The following is a 20,801-nucleotide window of genomic DNA, read 5'->3' on the forward strand; positions in this document are numbered from 1 at the left end:
AAAATCTGGAAGACTTCAGAGGGTATTTTGTAGTGTTGATTCTTTGCTGGTGTTAAATCTAGCCCACCTAAACCAACTGAAGTGAGCCGCACCAATCGCAGTTTTCTTTTAATATCTATATCATTACTGCATTGATCGTCGTCACAGACATTTGTAAATTGTTCAAACAAACTTTTAATGTATACCTAATTTTAAAAGAAATTTAAACAAAAAAATACAGTTTGCACTGCATCTTTATTTTGCCTTTTTAATTTATATGAAAGATATTTAATCAGTGGATCTCAATTCAAAAAGGTGCACATAGCACACCATTCTACAAAACTATGACATTTGGGAAACCATACTTTGCAGAAGTGATCGCTGCTGCCATATTAGTGCAAGTGATCAATTTCCAGAAGTGTAATGATATCAATGAAATGTTTGGTATAATTTATCAAGTTTAATTAATATGTTTCATGATTGATGTTATGTACGAAATGATCAAGCTTGTTGTCCTTTTATGTTACAATGTTGCAGCAATAGAATGAGAACATGTATTAAGCCTGTTAGTGAGACTAAGAAATATACTTATCTGTGTGTAATATAGTCGTAGATTTTAACAGTATGATGGTTATTCATGTAGAAGAATTGTAATTTACCAGGATTGTAACAAAGCATTGCTTAGAAATGAATGTATTGCCCTTTAATTGATTTTATTGCTTATTTTCTTGTCAGTTTAAGAATTGGGCAACTATAGCTATAAGCGTAACAAAAAAAATTGTTTGAAAAATAGAGAATGATAAATTAAGAGTTATTACAACTTTATTTTAAAATTTGCTATTTGTAGCTTTGTATGTGAAAGTGAAGTGAAATACCATCTGAATTAGGATGTGAACTAAAAGCATGTGAAAGTTTACTTTTAGTTTTCTAGTGTACAAATGTAAAGTTGAATTGAGCAGTAAGTGAATAGTTGTTGTAATTTATTATCTTCAGCATTTGTTATACTTTCAGATCCCAGACTCGATCATTTCTCGTGGTGTTCAAGTGCTTCCACGAGACAATGCATCGCTGAGCACAACTCCATCTGAATCACCGCGAGCTCAAGCTACATCACGCCTGTCCACAGCTTCCTGCCCCACACCAAAAGTAAGTTATTGCCAGGAGTACCCTTTCGGGACCTTATATTTAGTTGTGTAATTTGTGATTGATCATCTGTTCCTTAAACAAAATAATGATTGAGGATTGCCCTCGAAAGCAGGAATACAGTGCTTTGTAACTAAATTGAAATTACTTCTTTTAATAAGAACACAATCAAGTTTATCCGAATTCAGAACCCTTGTAAAGGTACAGAAAGTCATCTGTATTTGTTTTTACGTGTTCATTACTTTTATGATAAATGTTGGTAAGTCACCAGAAAGCAGATCTGGTGGACAGCAGTGACAATCTTAAGTTTTTTTTTACTGATTTAACGTAGACTTAGCAGTATTTTCAATATTACACAGTTTGATTTTCAGTGTTGGTAAATCAATGCTCCTGTATTCCACTAGATCAAGTTTTGAACTAGTGTATTGAGATTATACAGAGTCCATTCCCATCTAACTTCCCAGATGCTATGTGTACTATTGTTTCAGCTAGTTTATCTTATAACTTGATAAAATTGTAATATAATTAACTCTGAAACCTTAGCTGCTAGAGCTGGAAAAACTAACAAAAGTATTGTGCAGAAGCCCAAGCAGTTCAAACCTGCAGTTTCTGGAATTATTAATGAGGAGATGTGAGAAATCCATACTTTGCCAGAACAGTTCTGATAGGAAATTTAGCATGAACCAATTTGGTCTGATGCAGCTCAATTCAAATATTGTGGGCAGAGGGGTTGCTGGGTTTGTAGATTTGAACTCGTATCCTGTTTTCTTGCTTTAATTTTAAAACATATTCAATTCTTTACAATCAAGTATTCTAAGAGTCAAAGACCTATTCTGATAGCAGAGATTTTCCATGTATTTCTACTCTTTATTTGACTAACATATTATTGTCGCAAAGGTCTTTTACTCAATTATGCACTTGAGTTTTTTTCTTTTAGTCAATATATACAGACGTTGGACTCAAATTCATATTTTATAAGGAAGGTTGTGACATATTTAATGCTCAGTCCCTTGCTTTCAATTAAATGTTTCACTTTTGTGGAAGGTGGACTTGTGAAAGAAAACATAATTAAACATCTTCTAAGAATGGTTTCTTCACTTAAACTGCATTGAGAATCTTGATCACAACTCACTATTTTGAATGTAGATGAGTTAATCACGGTGCGTCACCTTTTGGATTACAGGTCTGTTTTCTATTGTCAAACCGTTTGCACAAATATTTCTTTACTCCCCTCCCCCCAAATCCCCAAATTCTACCACTGCAGATCCAGAATCCAATACTGAGTACTTGAGGCTCTTGTATGCCTTTGTCAACTTTTCTAAAATCATCACAATTAGCCATTTTACCTCTATTGTGTAAATGTGTGGCACTGGAAAAAGAGGCCAGACTTCATGTCATTGACTGCCTTCCTTTTAAAAAAAAAATAACATTGATCATCTTAATTGCGATGTTCTGGTTTAGCAGATGACTCAATTGGCTGGATTAGTGCCACCCACATAATCTAACTGCAAATTATTATTACTGCAATTTAAATCTGTGACAGAGATATGCAGAGCGAGACACACTGTTGACTCAATGGCCCCAAGTTTCCACATGATAAAAAACGGGTGCCCCTCCGAGCTGGGCGCCCGTTTCTCGCGCCGAAAACGGCGCCGGAAAAAAAACGCGCGATTCTGGAGCGCCCTGCAGCTCCATGTCTGCTTGGCGCGGCGCCCAGGGGGGCGGAGCCTACCACTCGCGCCGATTTTGTAATTGGGAGGGGGCGGGTACCATTTAAATTAGTTTTTTTCCTGCCAGCAACCCTGCGCGTGCGCGTTGGAGCGTTCGCGCACGCGCAGTGTGAAGGAAACATTGGCACTCGGCCATTTTTGTAGTTCTTTGTTGCTGTTTAATTTTTGAACATTTTTTAATAAAAGCACATTGCCATCAGCACTGAGGCTTCTTGCAGCAGTGAGAAGGCTGCAGGAAGCCTCAGAAAGCTGAGGCAGTCGTTTCCCGACGGCTTCCCCCCCCTGCCGTCGGGAAATGGCTGCTGAACTTGTGAGGCTTCCTGCAGCCTTCTCACTGTCTCCTCCCCCCCCCCGCCTGCCGTCTGGAACGGCTTCCTCCTCCGCCCCCCGCGGGAACAAACGGCTGCCTCCTTCCCCCCTGCGGGAACGAACGGCTGCCTCAACTTGTGAGGCTTCCTGCAGCATTCTCCCTGGCTGAAGCACTTTCACACAGGTAGGAAGATGGTTTATTTAATCTTTTCTTTGCTTATAAATGTTTATTCAGGTTGGATTTATTTGTATAAGTATAAATAAGGATTTATTATAGAATTTAATGACTTCCCTTCCCCCCCTCCCCCCTCACCTCGTTCCGGACGCCTAATTTGTAACCTGCGCCTGATTTTTTAATGTGTAGACAAGGTTTTTTCAGTTCTACAAAAATCTTCACTTGCTCCATTCTAAGTTAGTTTGGAGTACGTTTTCACTGTGGAAACTTTGAAATCAGGCGTCAGTGGCCGGACACGGCCCCTTTTGAAGAAAAAAATTCTGTTCCAAAGTGAAACTGTTCTAACTGACTAGAACTACAGAAAAAAAATGTGGAGAATTGCGATTTCTAAGATAGTCCGTTCTCCACCAGTTGCTCCTAAAAATCAGGCGCAAATCATGTGGAAACTTGGGCCCAATGAGTCATTTTCTAATTATTCACCCTGAGCAATAAAGATATCTCAATATTCTCTGTTTTACAAATTAACAATTTCATTGTTTTGATTTAAATGTTTTGACTTTCAATTTGCAATAATCTCAGTAATGAACTCCCTTTTTTTCAAATTTTACTTGAAGCGTTGCCTCATTCAGCAGCGTGGCTCATTGTTGTACTTTAATGAATGTGTCGCACTTGTACGTTTAGTTACAGTGAAGAAGGATTGCTACAAGTGGCACAATTCTGCAGGCAGAATGCACTAACATTAATCTGAACTCACAAGAGCTCTCAGTAACATTTTATTAAATATGCCACCCTTTATCTCGTTACAAATAGATCCTGCAGTGTGACTGATCACGAGGTAAACATGAAATGTGCTTCCTTGCACATTGATCGAAGAGGAATATAAACTCTCATATATGACGCAATGTGACAATAGAGGTTGTGAAAATCACTTCTATGCCTGGATAGCTATTAAATAAGTAATGATGTTGTTGATTGCTTTTATTCAAAAGTGTGGTAAATCCAGTCTTTAGATCATACTTGTGGATAGATCACTTTATAATTATGGTTACCATTTCAAAAAATCCCCATCAGCCACATCATTGTGCAAGTGACTTTTGAAAATACAACAGTGTGCATCAAGATGCGGATTATACATTGGATTTTATTGTGCCTCTTGTTTTGACTTGGGCGACTTCACAAAAAATGATATTGTTGCCGCTGTTAGGTAAAGTTGTTGGTGTAAACTTTGCTGGTGTAAAGCTGCCAGTGTGAATCCTTCCATACAGCTCAAGAAGGACCAAATCAAATATTGAAGCAGCTTGCAACTGGCATTGCCAGCGTCTCAAGCTTATGCTGTTCCTATTTTGCATCATGACCTCTTCACTTGCACAGAGTCAAATCTAGTGAGGTGAGCTGCCCTTCTGTGAATGAAGCATAAACTGGAGCAGATGATAATTGTAAATCCCAAAGAGGGCAGCATCACTTATCCCCCATGGATAGAATTTGGTTGTTTTCGTGAGTTCTTCAAAGACAAAGACACGTGTTGCAGCAGGTTATTCCAGGATGTCAGCAAGATTTTGCCATGATGACAATAGTTAGTTATTGATTGATTACATAATGATTGCTTTCTTTTCAACTAAAATGTAAATGAAAAAGTAGCTGATGACAAGACTTAAAGCAGCTTTTCAATATAACCTGTATATCAGACATGCTAAATTTTGTATAGTTTAGTGAAAGTTTTTTTGTTGAAGGCAGTTTTAGGTCTGAAAAGGAACTACTTTAATATTGTGACTTGCAGAGACCTCAAACTCTGCCATAATTTTGTCTCTAAACTGACCAAAGTGCACATGTTTTACAGTGCAGAATGCACTTCATAATCTATACAAGGGAGCAGAATAATTCAGAGCAGTGATATGCAAGATGTAAACTTTGGGCCAAATGCAGCCTATGACCTTCTTCAATCTGGCCCCTAAACTCCTACCACTTTCCTTCTTTGTGCTTGTGTACAAAGCCAACTTCAGCACCTTTAAGCTGTTTGAACTTTTTAATGTGGGGGATTGAAAAAGGCTGCTCCCTGATTGGTAGATTATGATCAATTAGGAAGCAGGCTTTACCAGTCCTCCAGGCCTGGCCATTTTAAAGCTTTTTCTCCCTTGCCCTATGTTGTTTTATTAGTCCTAGTCAGATCGCTACCTCTGGCCTTGTCTTCAGTAACAGAGATTATGTTGTTGAAGGTAATGGAATTTTTTAAAACCTGTACTATGACCAAAAAGGTGGGCTGCAGGAGGAATGAAATGAGAGAGAGAGAGAGAGAGAAGGCAGGTTAGAGAGAGAGAATAACAGCAGTGGAAGAAAAGGGGAGCGAGAGGAAAGAATGGACCAGAGAAGAGAGAAACAAAACAAAGAAAACAGATATTCTAACCCCTCAGGCCAGACCACTTGCATATTTTGGCATACCAGAACTTCAAGCTATGTTGGCATTATTTACCACAAAATTGAAGAATGCAAGTCCACACATCCAGAATTGCGCATCTAGTGTTATGTAATGTCAATCATGCCATTTTTGGAGATGCCAAGAGGAAATTAGGCACTTTTGCACAGTGCAGGACAGAAACGTTTCTCCTACGACTACATGCAGAGGGTATAGGGTTTCAAATCCTCCAGGATTGGCCTTATTGTCTCCAGGAATTGAAGATTAATTTCCAGGACACTGCTGCGAGCAACAGTGGAGAAAATGATGGGAGCAAATGTTTCCATTTCCTTTGAACGCTACTGTTTATTAGTTATAAAAGTATAGTAGATTGGGGGGAAAACGCTGTTTGACTAACAGTCAAGCATCATCCAATTGGGTAATGAAGAATCTTTTTGCTTCCCATTTGGTGGTGCACCATGAGGATGGATGTGTTCGGTGACAAATTGCGGGAGCGGGTCATGTGATGAAACCTTCAGGAATACATTCAACCAGAGTTGGCAAACTTAACCTTGACAAAGGTGTAGAAGGTAGCCCACCCACTCTCTCAGTCAGGGATGGTACCATCGAGAAGGAAAAATAACTTTCTATCACATTGGGCCAACAATCGCGCTCCCCATGAGCGCCTATGAAGTATGCACGCGCCCATGGGGTCCCAGCGAGTTCCGGATTTAGGTATGCGAAGCACATGCGCCTAAACCCAACACTTACGATCTGTCAAAAAGATCGCACGCATGCGAAAGAAAAGGGCCTCCGCTATTTGCTCCACTCCTGCCCAGCGAATGTCCTTCAAATTCTTATGCCAGAGTTTAAAAAAAATGAAAAAGAAAATGTTATCATTCATTTATATATTAAAAACCCCGTCCATTAAGGTAAGTTTATTTTTAGCCCTGTTAAAACATATTTTAAAAAAATTCAAAAAAATAAACTTTTGTATAAAATATTTAATTAAATTGCATTTTAATTAATTTTAAATATGTAATGTGTTTTTAAAATTTATTTTCAGTGTTTTTTTTGGAGTATTCCCATTCATACTTATCGCAGTTCCGGATATACGGAGTTACTATAAGTGTGAATGGGGATCCCTGACTCTGATAGGTTGGGCCAGCCCACATGATCCCAGAGATCCGTACAAACCCCTTAAGTCCCTGGGATACATGGGTCCCTACGCTGGCCTTCGCATAGAGACCCAGGACCGCAAGTCGTTGAACCTCCGGGACCACTTTAGTCGAAATTATTGCGGTCGGAGGCATCCGCCTGCGGCAAATCTCCGACAGCAAAACCTGGGCCATCTTTTTTTAAAACCAAATAAACTGTTCTTTTCTCTGAGTGTAGTTTTCTAGGCCCCAAGTTTCCACACGCGGCGAAAAAGGCGCCCCTCAGAGCTGGGCGCCTGTTTTTTGCGCCGAAAACGGCGCCTGAAAAAAAACACGGTATTCTCGAGCTCCTCGATGTCTGCTTGGCGCGGCGCACAGGGGGCGGAGCCTACCACTCCTGCCGATTTTGTAAGTAGGAGGGGGGCGGGTACAATTTAAATTAGGCTTCTAGGTGCCGGCAACCCTGCGCGTGCGCGTTGGAGCGTTCGCGCACGCGCAGTCTGAAGTAAACATTGGCACTCGGTCATTTTTAAAAGTGCTGCAGAAAAAGTGAAGATTTGTTTCTTGGACCCCTGCAAAGGCTTGCATTTTAATTTTCGATATTTCTGTGTGTGAGGGAGTGCTTTTAGCAGCACTGCTGAATAAATCACCTGCTGAAATTGCTAAACTTGCAGAACCGGTGCCTGCAAATTAAGGATTGTGTGTTTGGAGAAATAAAAGTGCCAATTCAACTTTGCAATGGATCAACTTCCACCAAGAACAAAGAATTTCTTGCATGAGGAAGCAAACCATTGCATAATATGTGGTGCACCCATTCTGCAAATTTAAATATAAAGATGTCGATGTGGCTGCCTCTCCCTGTCCAAATGGCCTCAGTCAGTCCCCCTCACAGCTCGAAGGCTGCTGCTGTTCTTTCTTCGGCTCCCGGCCAGCCACTGACGCCGCTGCAATCCATGGCCGAATGGCCTCAAGTCCGTCCGGGTGCTGCATCTTCGCGGGGAATGAAGGCCTGCCTCAAGCACCAAGGCTGCTTGCTGCCTGCCCCTGCCGTCGAGACCGACGCCACACCGCTGCCTCAAGCACTGAAGCTCAGCACCAAGGCTGCTTGCTGCCTGCCCCCGAGACCGACGCCACACCGCAGCCTCAAGCACTGAAGCTCAGCACCAAGGCTGCTTGCTGCCTGCCCCCGAGACCGACCCACACCGCTGCCTCAGGCAATGAAGCTCAGCACCAAGGCTGCTTGCCTGCCCCCGAGACCGACGCCACACCGCAGCCTCAAGCGCTGCTTGCTGCCTGCCCCCGAGACCGACCCACACCGCTGCCTCAAGCACTGAAGCTCAGCACCAAGGCTGCTTGCTGCCTGCCCCCGAGACCGACCCACACCGCTGCCTCAAGCACTGAAGCTCAGCACCAAGGCTGCTTGCTGCCTGCCCCCGAGACCGACCCACACCGCTGCCTCAAGCACTGAAGCTCAGCACCAAGGCTGCTTGCTGCCTGTCCCCGAGACCGACCCACACCGCTGCCTCAAGCACTGAAGCTCAGCACCAAGGCTGCTTGCTGCCTGCCCCCGAGACCGACGCCACACCGCTGCCTGAAAGGCCTGCCTGAAGCACTTTCACACAGGTAGGAACATGGTTTATTTAATCATTTTTTTGCTTATAAATTTTTATTCAGGTTGGATTTATTTGTAAAATATTTGTATAAGTATAACTGAGGATTGATTGTAGAATTTAATGACTTCCCTTCCCCCCCACCTCGTTCCTGACGCCTAATTTGTAACTTGCGCCTGATTTTGTAACGTGTAGACAAGGTTTTTTCAAGCGTACAAAAATCTTCACTTGCTCCATTCTAAGTTAGTTTGGAGTACGCTTTCACTGTGGAAACTTTCAAATCAGGTGTCAGTGGCCGGACACGCCCCCTTTTGAAAAAAAAATTCTGTTCCAAAGTGAAACTGTTCTACCTGACTAGAACTGCAGAAAACGAGAATTCCGATTTCTAACATACTCCGTTCTACACCAGTTGCTCCTAAAAATCAGGAGCAAATCATGTGGAAACTTGGGGCCCTAATGTTTAAATGAGCTTTAAATCATGCCAAATAATTCGATACTTTGTTTTCATTTGAAGTGAGTTGTAGATTTTTTGTTTAATTAACCAGAAAGAAAACTCTTGTAATTGTGAGATAATTTTTTGTGCTATTTCTGGCAAGTTATGGTGAATCATTAAATTATTCTGGAAATTACTGACAATATGAGGAAAAAAAACTAAAATTATGTAAACACAGACATCATTGCCGGGGTTTTTGACTGTGATATGAAAATTGAACATTGATCCAATATGAGCAGTCCTCATGGCGCACTGCCAACTGGCAACCTTAAAAGTAAGCAGCAACAATGTACCAACTCCAAGATAATCGCAGCAGAATATTTATCCAAGTTTGTAGTGCTGGTCATCTTATCATAGAAAGTACAAACCAAAACAATTCCAGATATCTGGAACTGAAATTATGAGGGAAGCTGAAGGAATTTGTGCTTGCTTTCTTTGGAAGAGACTTTGAGGTATTGTTATTGAAGTTTTTAAAGTTACGAAAGGTGTTGACAAATTTGATTCAGGCAAATTGTTTGTTATTGCCAAGGGTTCAAATACCAGCAAAGACAAGTTAAAAAGATTGAGAAGAGAAGTCGGACATCATTTTTCCCCCAGATCTTGGGAGGGTCAGTGAAACAGACAGGATAAATCTGTTCAAGAGACCATTAGATGAGATTCGAGAGAGAGAAGGAATGGTGAGCTTTGAGAAGGCAGGTGTATGTGGGGCTGAACTATAAGGAAGAAACATACTTGTTGGGCCTGAATGCCTTTTCTTGTAATGAAAGTTTCCTATGTTATAAATATGTTCTTATTTCTTTTTTCATTATTTCTTTACATAAAATTATCAAAGATAACACCAATTCCCAATTCATTTTGTATGTAGATAAAGACACAGTTTTTGGGTCATTTTCCTCCGCTTAAAATGTGAAGAACATAAGAAATAGGAGCAGGAGTACGCTTATATGGTCCCTTGAACCTGCTCTGCCATTCAATAATATCATGGCTGAACTTCTACATTAACTCCGTTTCACCACCACATCCCTTAATTCCCTTAGTGTCCAAAAATATATTGATCTCAGTCTTGAATATACTCATCAAGTGAGCATCCATAGCCATCTGTGGTAGAGAATTCCAAAGATTCCTCAGTGAAGAAATGTCTCCTCATCTCAATCCTAAATGGCCGACCCCTTATCCTGAGGCTATGACCCCGAGTTCTAGACTCTCCAGCCAGGAGTAATAGCCTCTCAGCATCTACCCTGTCAAGCCCTCTTAGAATTTTATATGTTTCTTCTAAATTCCAGAGAATATAGGCCCAATCTACTCAAGCTCTCCTCATAGGACAGCCCACTCATCGCAGGAATCAATCTAGTGAACCTTTGTTGCAACTCTTCTAACGCAAGTATCTCCTTCCTTGGGTAACATAGAAACATAGAAATCTACAGCGCAGAAGGAGGCCATTTCGGCCCATCGTATCCGCGCCGGCCGACAAAGAGCCACACGTCCCTCGGTCAGCAGCCCTGAAGGTTACATATAAACCTATGAACAACGAATAATGGCGGAAAGGTAAAGAGCACCCAGCCCAACCAGTCCACCCCACACAACTGCGACACCCCTTACACTGAAACATTCTACACTCCACCCCACTGGAGTCATACAATCTCCTGGGAGAGGCAAAAACCCAATTAAAAACCCAGGCCAATTGGGGGAAAAAGAAATCTGGGAAAATTCTTCTCCGACCCATCCAGGCGATCGAAACTAGTCCAGGAGATCACTCTGGCCGTATTCGATTCCCTGCAGTACTTACTATCGTATCTGCGCCAGCCAACAAGAGGTTACCCAGTCTAATCCCAATTACCAGCTCTAGATCCGTAACCCTGTAGGTTACGGCACTTTAAGTGCCCATCCAAGCACCTTTTAAATGTGGTGAGGGTTTCTGCATCCTTCCAAGCAGTGAGTTCCAGACCCCCACAACCCTCTGCATGAAGAAGTCCCCCCTCAAATCCCCTCTGAACCTTCCACCAACCACCTTAAAACTATGCCCCCTCGTAATACACCCCATCGCCAATGGAAATAGGCCCTTGCTATCCACTATATCCAGGCTGCTCAAAATTTTGTACATTCAATGAGGTCTCTACTCAACCTCTTCTGTTCCAATGAGAACAAACCCAGCCTATCCAATCTGTCCTCATAGCTAAAATTCTCCATTCCAGGCAGCATCCTAGTAAATGCCCTCTGCGCCCTCTCTAGTGCAATCGTGTCCTTCCTATTATATGGTGACCAGAACTGCACGCAGTACTCCAGCTGTGGCCTAACCAGAGTATTATACAATTTAAGCATAACCTCCCTGCACTTGTATTCTATGCCTCGGCAATAAAGGCAAGCATTCCGTATGCCTTTTAACCACCTTATCCACCTGGACTGTTACTTTCAGGGATCTGTGGACAAGCATAGTCCAATGCAAGAACCACAGATTCTGTCACAGGTGGGACAGATAGTCATTGAGGGAAGGGGTGGGTGGGACTGGTTTACCGCATGCTCTTTCTGCTGCTTGCGCTTGATTTCTGCATGCTCTCAGCGACAAGACTCGAGGTGCTCAACACCCTCCCTGATGCACTTCCTCCACTTAGGACGGTCTTTGGCTAGGGATTCTCAGGTGTCAGTGGAGGCTTTAAGGGTGTCTTTGTAACATTTCTGCTACCCATCTTTGGCTTGTTTGCCGTGAAGGGTATGTGTGCATACCTTTTCTTTATGAGCCCTCCCAAAGTGCATCACTTCACAATTCTCCGAATTAAATTCCATTTGCCACTGCTCTGCTCACCTGACCAGTAGATTGATATTCTCCTGCAGTCCATGACTTTCCTCTTCATTATCAACCACACAGCCAAGTTTGTAATCAGCAAACTTCTTAATCATACTCCCTATATTCAAATCTAAATCATTGATATATACCACAAAAAACAAGGAACCCAGTATTGAGCCCTGCGGAACTCCACTGGAAACATCCTTCCAATCACAAAAACATCCATCAACCATTACTTTTGCTTCCTACCTCTAAGCCAATTTTGGATCTAACTTGTCACTTTCCCATGGGTTTTAACCTTCGTGACCAGTCTACCATGTGGGTCCTTATCAAAAACTTTGCTAAAGTCCATATACACTACATCATACGCACTAATTACTCGGCCTATCCCTTTCTCCCTTCTTAAACAAGGGTACCACATTAGCAGTCCACCGGCACCATGCCCAAACCCAAAGAGGAGACCAAAACTGCACATAGTACTCCAAGTGTGGTTTCACTAAAAATAATTGCATCAATACTTCTTTACTCTTATACTGCAACCCTCTACAATAAAAGCTAACATACCATTTGCTTTCCTATCACTGTTAACGTTCCGTGATTCATGTGCAAGGAGACCCAAATCCCTCGGAATACAAACATTTACTAGTCTCTCACCTTTTAAAATATATTCTGCTTTTACATTCATCCTACCGAAGTGGATAGTTTCACACTTCCCCACATTAAGGGCCCAATTTTGGCCATGACTTGCTCCAATTTTTTCTGGAGTAAGTTGGTTTTTCTGGAGTAAGTTGGTTTTTCTGGGGTAAGTTAAAAAACGCCATTTTCCCCAATCAATTTGCTCCAGAGTAACTCAGTTAGGTACGATTTTTTTTAGTTCAGGTTTTTTTTTCAAAAGGGTGCGTTCCCAGCCACTTACGCCAGTTTGGGCCATTTAGGCAATTCTGACCAGCTAAAAGTTACTCCAAATCCACTTAGGTCAGCATATGTGGCCAGCTCTGAAAAACCTTGCGGGCAGTTAAGAAATCGGCGCAGGTAAGTAAGTAAGGATCTGCACTCAAGCACCAAACGTTGCAAATAAAAGTTGAAATAACTCAATAAAAATAAAGAACTCAGGTAAACAATGGAATAACAAATAAAAGATAGTAGTAAATCCTACCTTGAATTGAACTCGGCCGGGGAAGGCAGCGTGCCGGCCTGTACGGGAGGCCATTCGGCCTGGGAAAGGGGCGGCTGGCAAAGACGTATCGGGAGGCTGAAGGGAAGGGGGCAGGGTGGGAGAGGCTGGGCTGGGCTGGGCAGATACGCGACAAAGTATTGTGAGGCTGAAGAGGAGGGAGGAGTTGGCTGGGCTCAGCAGAAATGTGGCAAAGTATCGGGAGGCTGAAGGGGGGACAATTCAATTCTCTGGCACTAAACAGAAGACCCGCTGGATCTGATAAACAATAAGCTGCAATGTTGCTTTTTGATTCTGTGTGGGGGCGGGGGGGTATGGATGGGTGGCTGGGCAGCGATTGTTGTTGTGCTTCTTGATTTTCCTAACTTCTCTACTAACGGCAGCCCAATTCTACTGCGCATGCGCGGTCAGTTGAAACTGCAGCTCTCTTACTCACCCACTGACCCGATTCTACTGCACATGCGCGATCACGGCAATCCCGATCCTACTGCGCATGTCCAGCATCCCGGCACTGTTTCCAGCGCAGGATGCTGGCTCCGCCCACAGACCCAGTCGCCATGCCAAGCCAGCAACTAGAAGACCCGGGACAGCGGCCAAAATCAGCCTGAAGATTTTTGGCGCACTTCCACGTGTGGAAAACTGCCGCACCTCTGGTAAGTACGCCAGAAATCTCTGGTGGCCAAAATTGAGCTCTATACTCCAGCTGCCACCTGCTTGCCCAATCACTTAATCTGTCTGTATCCCTTTGCAACTCTTGGCTTCCTCCTCACAGCTTACTTGCCCACCTAGCTTTGTATCGTCAACAAACTTGGATATTTTACATTTGATCCCCTCATCTAAATCATTGATATAAATTGTAAATTTTCCAATTTTCCAACTGCCCTATTACCACATCTTTAATAGGCAAATCATGTTCAATATTTTTACTTGGTATTTGTTCAGTTGTCACAGTGACTTCATTAAAACAGGATTATATTTTTATATGACATGCATTTGATTTCTTTCTTAAAGGAGCATTCCAGAAAAATAATTCAATAATGGCCTTATCCTAAAGCTCCCATTTTTGAAGGATTATCATCTTGAAGGGAAACTAGATCAGAATATATGACAGTAAAAATGGTATTTTTCCAGTTCAGAAAACTCACCCAATAATCATATCTGTATCACTGAATTCCCAAAATTTTAATAAAATGGCTTTTTGAAGTAAGTATCAAATTGATGTTTGAAAGTCTACATGGCTAAAACTGAGATTACTTGTAGTGTTGAGATTTCAGGTCTCAGGTATTGTAGAAACAGGCTCTTATGTAGAATTGGAGGTCAAGACCAAATAAGGAATTATTAAAATAAATAAATTTTCCAGGATAAAATCCCAAAATGGATTTATTCTGCAGCTGACTTATCTTTTATGTATTCTGCATGTAGAAAAATTCTAATTTTTAATCTGACTTCCCAGTTTAATATTTCTCTAGCTCATGGATAGCGTTCTGATTGGAACTAATGTTACTCCAAGCCCACATTGTTAGAACTAGGAATGAAAGATGTAATCATATGCACCTAAGGAAAGTTACTGGGGAAATAAGATTTTTTTTAAAAGCACTTATTGGAGATGCTGTTTATTCATTCCTGTACACTCTGATCCAGCTTTAGGGTAGGCGTGAAGGTGAGAACTGGGTGGCATAGTGGATTTGCGCACTTGCCTTTGTTACCTCTGAATTTGAGTTTGAATCCAGCCCAATTTGAATGGATGAAAGTCTCCTTTCTCTGTCATCTATTTGGATCCGATATGAAATTAGTTTGTGCAGTCTAAATTCATTTCCTAAAATGTGTTCCAGCACAGTACTATATTATCTAGCGGACATGGATTGAGTCTGTAATGGATCCATTGGTAAGGATTACGGCCTGCATGTCATCGTGAAACAGGCGAAGGATGTTGACAAACTTTTGGGGGCATCCGAAATGGAGGAGGACGCTCCATAGACCCTCGCGGTTGACAGTGTCAAAGGCCTTTGTAAGATCAAAAAGGCCATGTATAAGGGCCGCTCCCTGCATTTTTCCTGCAACCAGCCGCTGCAAAGATCATGTCTGTTGTGCCCCGTAGGGGACGAAATCCACATTGTGTAACCTCAAGTCGTTAGAGATATATCACCAACGATGTCTCCACAAGATCCTGCAAATCCCCTTGGAGGACAGGCGCACCAACATCAGTGTCCTCGACCAGGCTAACAACCCCAGCATTGAAGCACTGACCACACTCGGATCAGTTTCGCTGGGCAGGCCACATAGTACGCATGCCAGATACGAGACTCCCTAAGCAAATGCTTTATGCGGAGTACCTTCATGGTAAACGAGCCAAAGGTGGGCAGCAGAAACGTTGTAAGGACACCCTCAAAGCCTCGCTGGTAAAGTGCGACATCACCACTGACACCTGGGAGACCCTGGCCACAGACCGTCCGAGGTTATGAAAGTCCATCCGGGAGGGCGCTGAGCTCTTCGAGACCCAACGCAAAGAGCATGAAGTGGCCAAGCGCAGGCAGCGGAAGGAGTGCGTGGCAAACCAGCCCCACCCACCCCTTCCCTCGACGAATGTCTGTCCCACCTGTAACAGGGTCTGTGGCTCTCGTATCGGACTGTTCAGCCATCAAAGAACTCACTTTGGGAGTGGAAGCAAGTCCTCCTCGATTCCGAGGGACTGCTTTGATGATGATTATTTAGCACTAATTGGCACTCTGAAGCAACAAAATGGTTGCCGTGGGAAATGCAAATGTCCGATGGCAGTTCCAGCTCCCGAGACATTTTGAAGAATAATGCTGGTTAGATTAAACTGGCCAATGACAGTTGGCCTTCCTCTCAAACTTAGCAGTACTGCACATAGACAGCTTCTGTGAAGTTTGATATCTGGCAGACATTGAAAGCAAAGCGCGAACACAAAGGCAGTTGAGGGAGCTGATGTATACTCGTAAAATACTGCAATACATACTCAGAACTCACAGTTGCTTTCTTACCTACTAGTGGGAAAGGGTTTGTTCACAGTACCTTTGCTGAGAGTTAACTTTCTACACTTTGGAGGTTTTCTGAATTACATTAGGATGGGTGGCGCTTGGCTGCCTTCGAGTGGACCTCAGACGAGGAGCAATATGACCAGCAGCAGCCTTAGGGGGTAAGGTAGCTGTTATGTATGTGAACCTACCTTTTGTGTAAGATTTGCCACTAGGGGGCACACCTGTGGGAGACCTATGAGTCACCTCACCTGTGTACCCAAGGGCAAGCAGGTATAAAAGGCAGTCCACCATGCTGCTGCCTTATATTAATGAGACCAAGGTCACAATGGTTTGAGCTTACAACATAGTCTTGTGGAGTTATTCTGAACTTAACAACTGGCGACGAGTTACAGACCACGAACTTTCACACGGAAATGGCTGCAGTTGGTATTCTTGAGAGATTTGTTGAGGGTGATGATTGGGAAGCCTTCGTTGAACGTCTCGACCAGTACTTCGTGGCACACGGCTGAGACGGCGACCAAGTGCAGGACGATTCTCCTCATTATATGTAGGTCGTCGGTATATGGCCGCCTCAAAAATCTACTGGTCCCAGACAAACCAACGGACAAGACTTACACAGAGCTGTGTGCGCTGGCTCGGGATCACCTCAGCTGAAGGAGAGCATCTTAACAGCCAGGTATCGCTTTTACATGCACCATCGCTCCGAGGGCCAGAACATGGTGAGTTTTGTTGCCGACCTAAGACGCCTTGCAGGACAGTGTGAATTTGCAGGATCTTTGGGGGAAACATTGCGGGACTTTTTCGTGTTCGGAATTGGCCACGAGGCCATCCTCCTCAAACTACTGTCTGCTGAATCCTTAGATCTGAGCAAGGCCATCACGATAGCCCGGGCCTTCATATTCACGAGCGACAACACGAAACAGATATCTTCACAGCATCGAAGCTCACCAGCAAGTACTGTGCATAAAATAATGCCTTCAGCAGGCAGAACTGTACATGGTAGGGCCCACACGACCACAGAGGCCAGGCTTAGGGTGACTCTGAGGCCGCTGTGGAGTGTTAATGCGAATCCATTAACACCATGCTGGCGCTGCGGGGGCAGTCATAGAGCCCATCAATGTCGATTCAAGCACTATGCGTGCACTGTGGAACAATGGGGCACCTCCGGCGAATGTGCAAGCGATCTCGGACTCACCACGTGACAGAGTCAGCAGAGGACGAATGATCCAGCGCAGATCACACTGAACGAGCAGGAGAGGCAACTCAACCTGAGGACGAGGAGGAAGTGTATGGGGCACACACCTTCACCACCAAAAGCCCTCCGATAATGTTAAAAGTTAAACTTAACGGCATTCCAGTCTCTATGGAATTGGACATGGGGGCGAGTCAATCGATTATGAGCCAGAAGGCTTTTGAGAAACAGTGGGGCAACAAGACACAGAGGCCTAAACTGAGCCTGATTCACACAATACTGCGCACTTACACCAAAGAACTCATACCTGTTATCGGCAGTGCGACAGTGAAAGTATCGTGCGACAGAATGGTGCATGATTAATCACAATGGATTGTACCAGGCGATGGCCCAACGCTGTTCGGCAGGAGCTGGCTAGGCAAGATCCGGTGGAACTGGGACGACATCAAAGCACTGTCTGCGGTGGATGATGCCCCATGCGCCCAGGTGCTAAACAAATTCCCGCCGTTATTTGAGCCAGGCATCGGCAACTTCACAGGCGCTAAAGTGCAGATCCATTTTGTTCCTGGTGCACGGCCCGTTCATCACAAGGCCCGAGTAGTCCCATATGATGCGAGAGAAAGTCGAAATCGAGCTGGACAGACTTTAGCGAGAGGGAATCATATCACCAGTCGAGTTCAACGAGTGGGCCAGTCCAGTTGTGCCGGTGCTAAAGAGCGATGTTATTCAGAATCTGCGGGGACTACAAGGTGACGATTAACCGGGTCTCGTTACAGGACCAGTACCCACTACCCAAAGCGGAGGATTTATTCGCAACAGTATCCGGGGGAAAGTCGTTCATCAAGCTAAACCTAACCTCTGCTTACATGACACAGGAGCTGGCTGAAACATCAAAGAAATTGACGTGCATCAACACACACAAAGGACTGTTCATGTCCCACAGATGCCCCTTTGGGATTCGCTCGGCTGTGGCCATCTTCCAGAGGAATATGGAGAGTCTGCTGAAATCGGTTCCATGCACCGTGGTGTTCCAAGATGACATCTTGATCACTGGTCGCAGCACCACCAAACAGTTGCACAATCTGAAAGAGGTTCGAAAGAGACTGGACAGAGTGGGATTCAGGCTGAAATGCCCCAAGTGTGTTTTCCTGGTGCCAGAAGTCGAATTTCTGGGGAGGAAGATCACGGCAGACGGCATCAGACCCACGGACTCCAAGATGGAGGCCGTCAAGAATGCACCCAGATCACAAAATGTGCTGAAGAGTACTTTGGTGCAGATCAATGCGGCACTATAAGACCAAGGCTTAAGGTATCATCTATTTAAGGTGTCAGACATGTCTGTATCCAGAGTGTGCAGGGCCGTGGTCAAGGCATGCATGGACTCATTTGATTGCAATGTTTGATGTTCTATGGAATTGGCCACTCTATCCATGGAAGAAGACATCGTCTTAATGACCTGAAACATCAACCCACGCAGGCTTGAGGCGGACTCTTCTTCTCTCTGCAATCGTGGTTAGAAGGCCTGTCAATACATCACACATTCTTTGCTGCTCCTTAATAATTTTCCTTTTTGTCGACGATCCCCGGGGTACAGCTTCTGTGTCCAGCTGAGCAGAGCTTGGAAAGCGTTCCGGCCTCTCCACAGCTGTCCCTGCCACCACCATCTGCTCTTGCTCCCTTGTAAAGTGTGAGTCACCAGGTGAAAACCCAACTATCTGTCTAGTTGTTCCCACCGGTGTGAGTATCTGAGCTAGTGCATGGTAAGCATGAGTCCTCTGGTGATACACCCTCAGAAGGAATCAACTCCTCTGAGGATTCGTCGCCCGCAATGTCCATGGATTCCTGCTGCATGTGTGAAAGCCCTGGCGGAGAGAGAAGCTATGAATTAGTACTGGAAGAATGTTACAACTAATCATCATGAAGATGATCATATTTCACTCGTTGTTGAAATCAAGTCAGCATGATATGACATGTGGGCCACTGATATTTAATTGTGCCATCAGTTGGCTGGGAGGTCCCCATCTCTGATGGACAGGAATGCTAAAACGTTATTGATCTCCAGCACTTCCTCCTCTGCATTTGTTAGGTGTGAGATCTGTGGTGGACCACCTTCTGCTGCTGACATCCTGGGCCACCTCTAGCCGCGTCTTTTGTGGCAGCAGCAGGTTTCTTCCTTCCATTGTTGCGGAAGAGCATCTCTCCCCGACTCCTCACTGCCCCAACAGTACATGAAGGGAGGTGTCATTGAAGCAGGGTGAAGCCATTGACCATCCTCAATCCATTGACAAAGTTCTTCTGCTCTTGCTTCCACTCCAAACTCCTCCAAATTCCATCTTTGGATCGGCCCTTTAAATGGAGTTGAGATCGAGTTATGCGAGGCCTCATCACGTCCACTACTGCGCAATCAACACCAGACCCAAAAGTAAAATGATAATGAGGTGGCTGTGTTAAAATGTCACAGACAGACGTGCAGACCACACATAGTGAGCCACTCCTCCATTCCCAACATGCTTCTGAGTAAACATCGCTATATAAATATAAGTTTTTGTTGTTGAGGGTATTTAGGCCTCCATTTGTATTTGATTATGAGGCCCACATGTACCTGAAGCGTGAGCCTCAAAAATGCTTTCAAAACTTGCATTACAACATCGGACATTGAACATTTCAGGCACTCTAGATTCTGTGTTGGCAAAGTGCATGGACTTTTGCCTTTGCGGGGTATTTTCACTCCTTTCCCTTTTTTTTAATCTTACACACAGTTACTCATTGAGTGAAAATGTGCAAACCTCAAGCTTCAGGCAGTGTTGCTGTGAAACCAGCTCTTGGAATTGTGCAGAAGCAGCCCTCCCTGCTGTGATTTTTCTTTCTTTCCTTCCGTAAGAGAAACAGTGTGGATTACTTTGGAAAGTTGGCCCTTTAATTACACGTATCTGTCATGTCTGTCTGTGGTACATGTTGTCAGACTGCAACAAGCCTCCCAGAGAATGAGTTAGTGGGAAAGGTTGTGTGTACATATATATATATATTTGTTGTTGTCATACAAAGTTTTAACAATTTCAGCATTGCATGGGTTTAAGCAATCTTGCCAACATTATGTCATTATGAGCCGCTTGGTCTAATCCACTTTTCAGGAAATTTTCATCTAATTTGTATTCGACCTTATGCCTCATGTGAACCTCCCAATGCAATAGAAGTAACACTTCACAGTATGCACAGCACATAACATTTAACAAAGCTGTAACACCCTCAACTATTAAAAATTAAATTGTTTAATCATGCTGTTGCAAGTAATTAAATGTGTTTGCGTAATTTCCGAATCTTAGTGATTTTCCAAACAGCGAGTTCATTGATGGTTTGATTATGATGCAATTCAAAATGGATTGCTATTACATTCAGTGGGATTGTTGAAAGTTTCTCCAACTCCTCAAATGTGTACAATTCTCATTTATAGACTGAGTGCAGCCCCCTGTTTGGTCATATTCTAATACTTCTTCTGATTATTATAAGGTTTCAGGCAGCTACAGTCACCCTTTGGAGGATTTCAGCTTTTGTTTAGAAGTAAACAAATGGAGGGAAAATATTTCAAACAAATCATAAAGTCAATGGAATTTGGGGCATAATTTTACGGGGGGTCAGCTGACACGATTGGTGGGGGAAAAAATGTTTTTG

General features: G+C 43.6%; 1 protein-coding gene across 11 annotated transcripts in view; it reads left to right on the forward strand.

Moving 5' to 3' along the window:
* LOC139263213 (gephyrin) overlaps positions 1 to 20,801 on the forward strand; it is a 903,368-nt gene that overhangs the window by 519,132 nt on the left and 363,435 nt on the right. For 7 of the 11 annotated variants that reach the window (XM_070878953.1, XM_070878956.1, XM_070878957.1 and 4 more), the window contains exon 9: positions 973 to 1,125. In XM_070878953.1, the coding sequence (XP_070735054.1) occupies positions 973 to 1,125 (153 nt within the window). The remainder of the gene's footprint in view (positions 1 to 972; positions 1,126 to 20,801) is intronic. The other 4 variants (XM_070878963.1, XM_070878955.1, XM_070878960.1 and 1 more) reach the window with 1 other exon arrangement.

Source organism: Pristiophorus japonicus, chromosome 4, assembly GCF_044704955.1.
Source record: "Pristiophorus japonicus isolate sPriJap1 chromosome 4, sPriJap1.hap1, whole genome shotgun sequence".
NCBI classification, from domain to species: Eukaryota; Metazoa; Chordata; class Chondrichthyes; family Pristiophoridae; genus Pristiophorus; species Pristiophorus japonicus.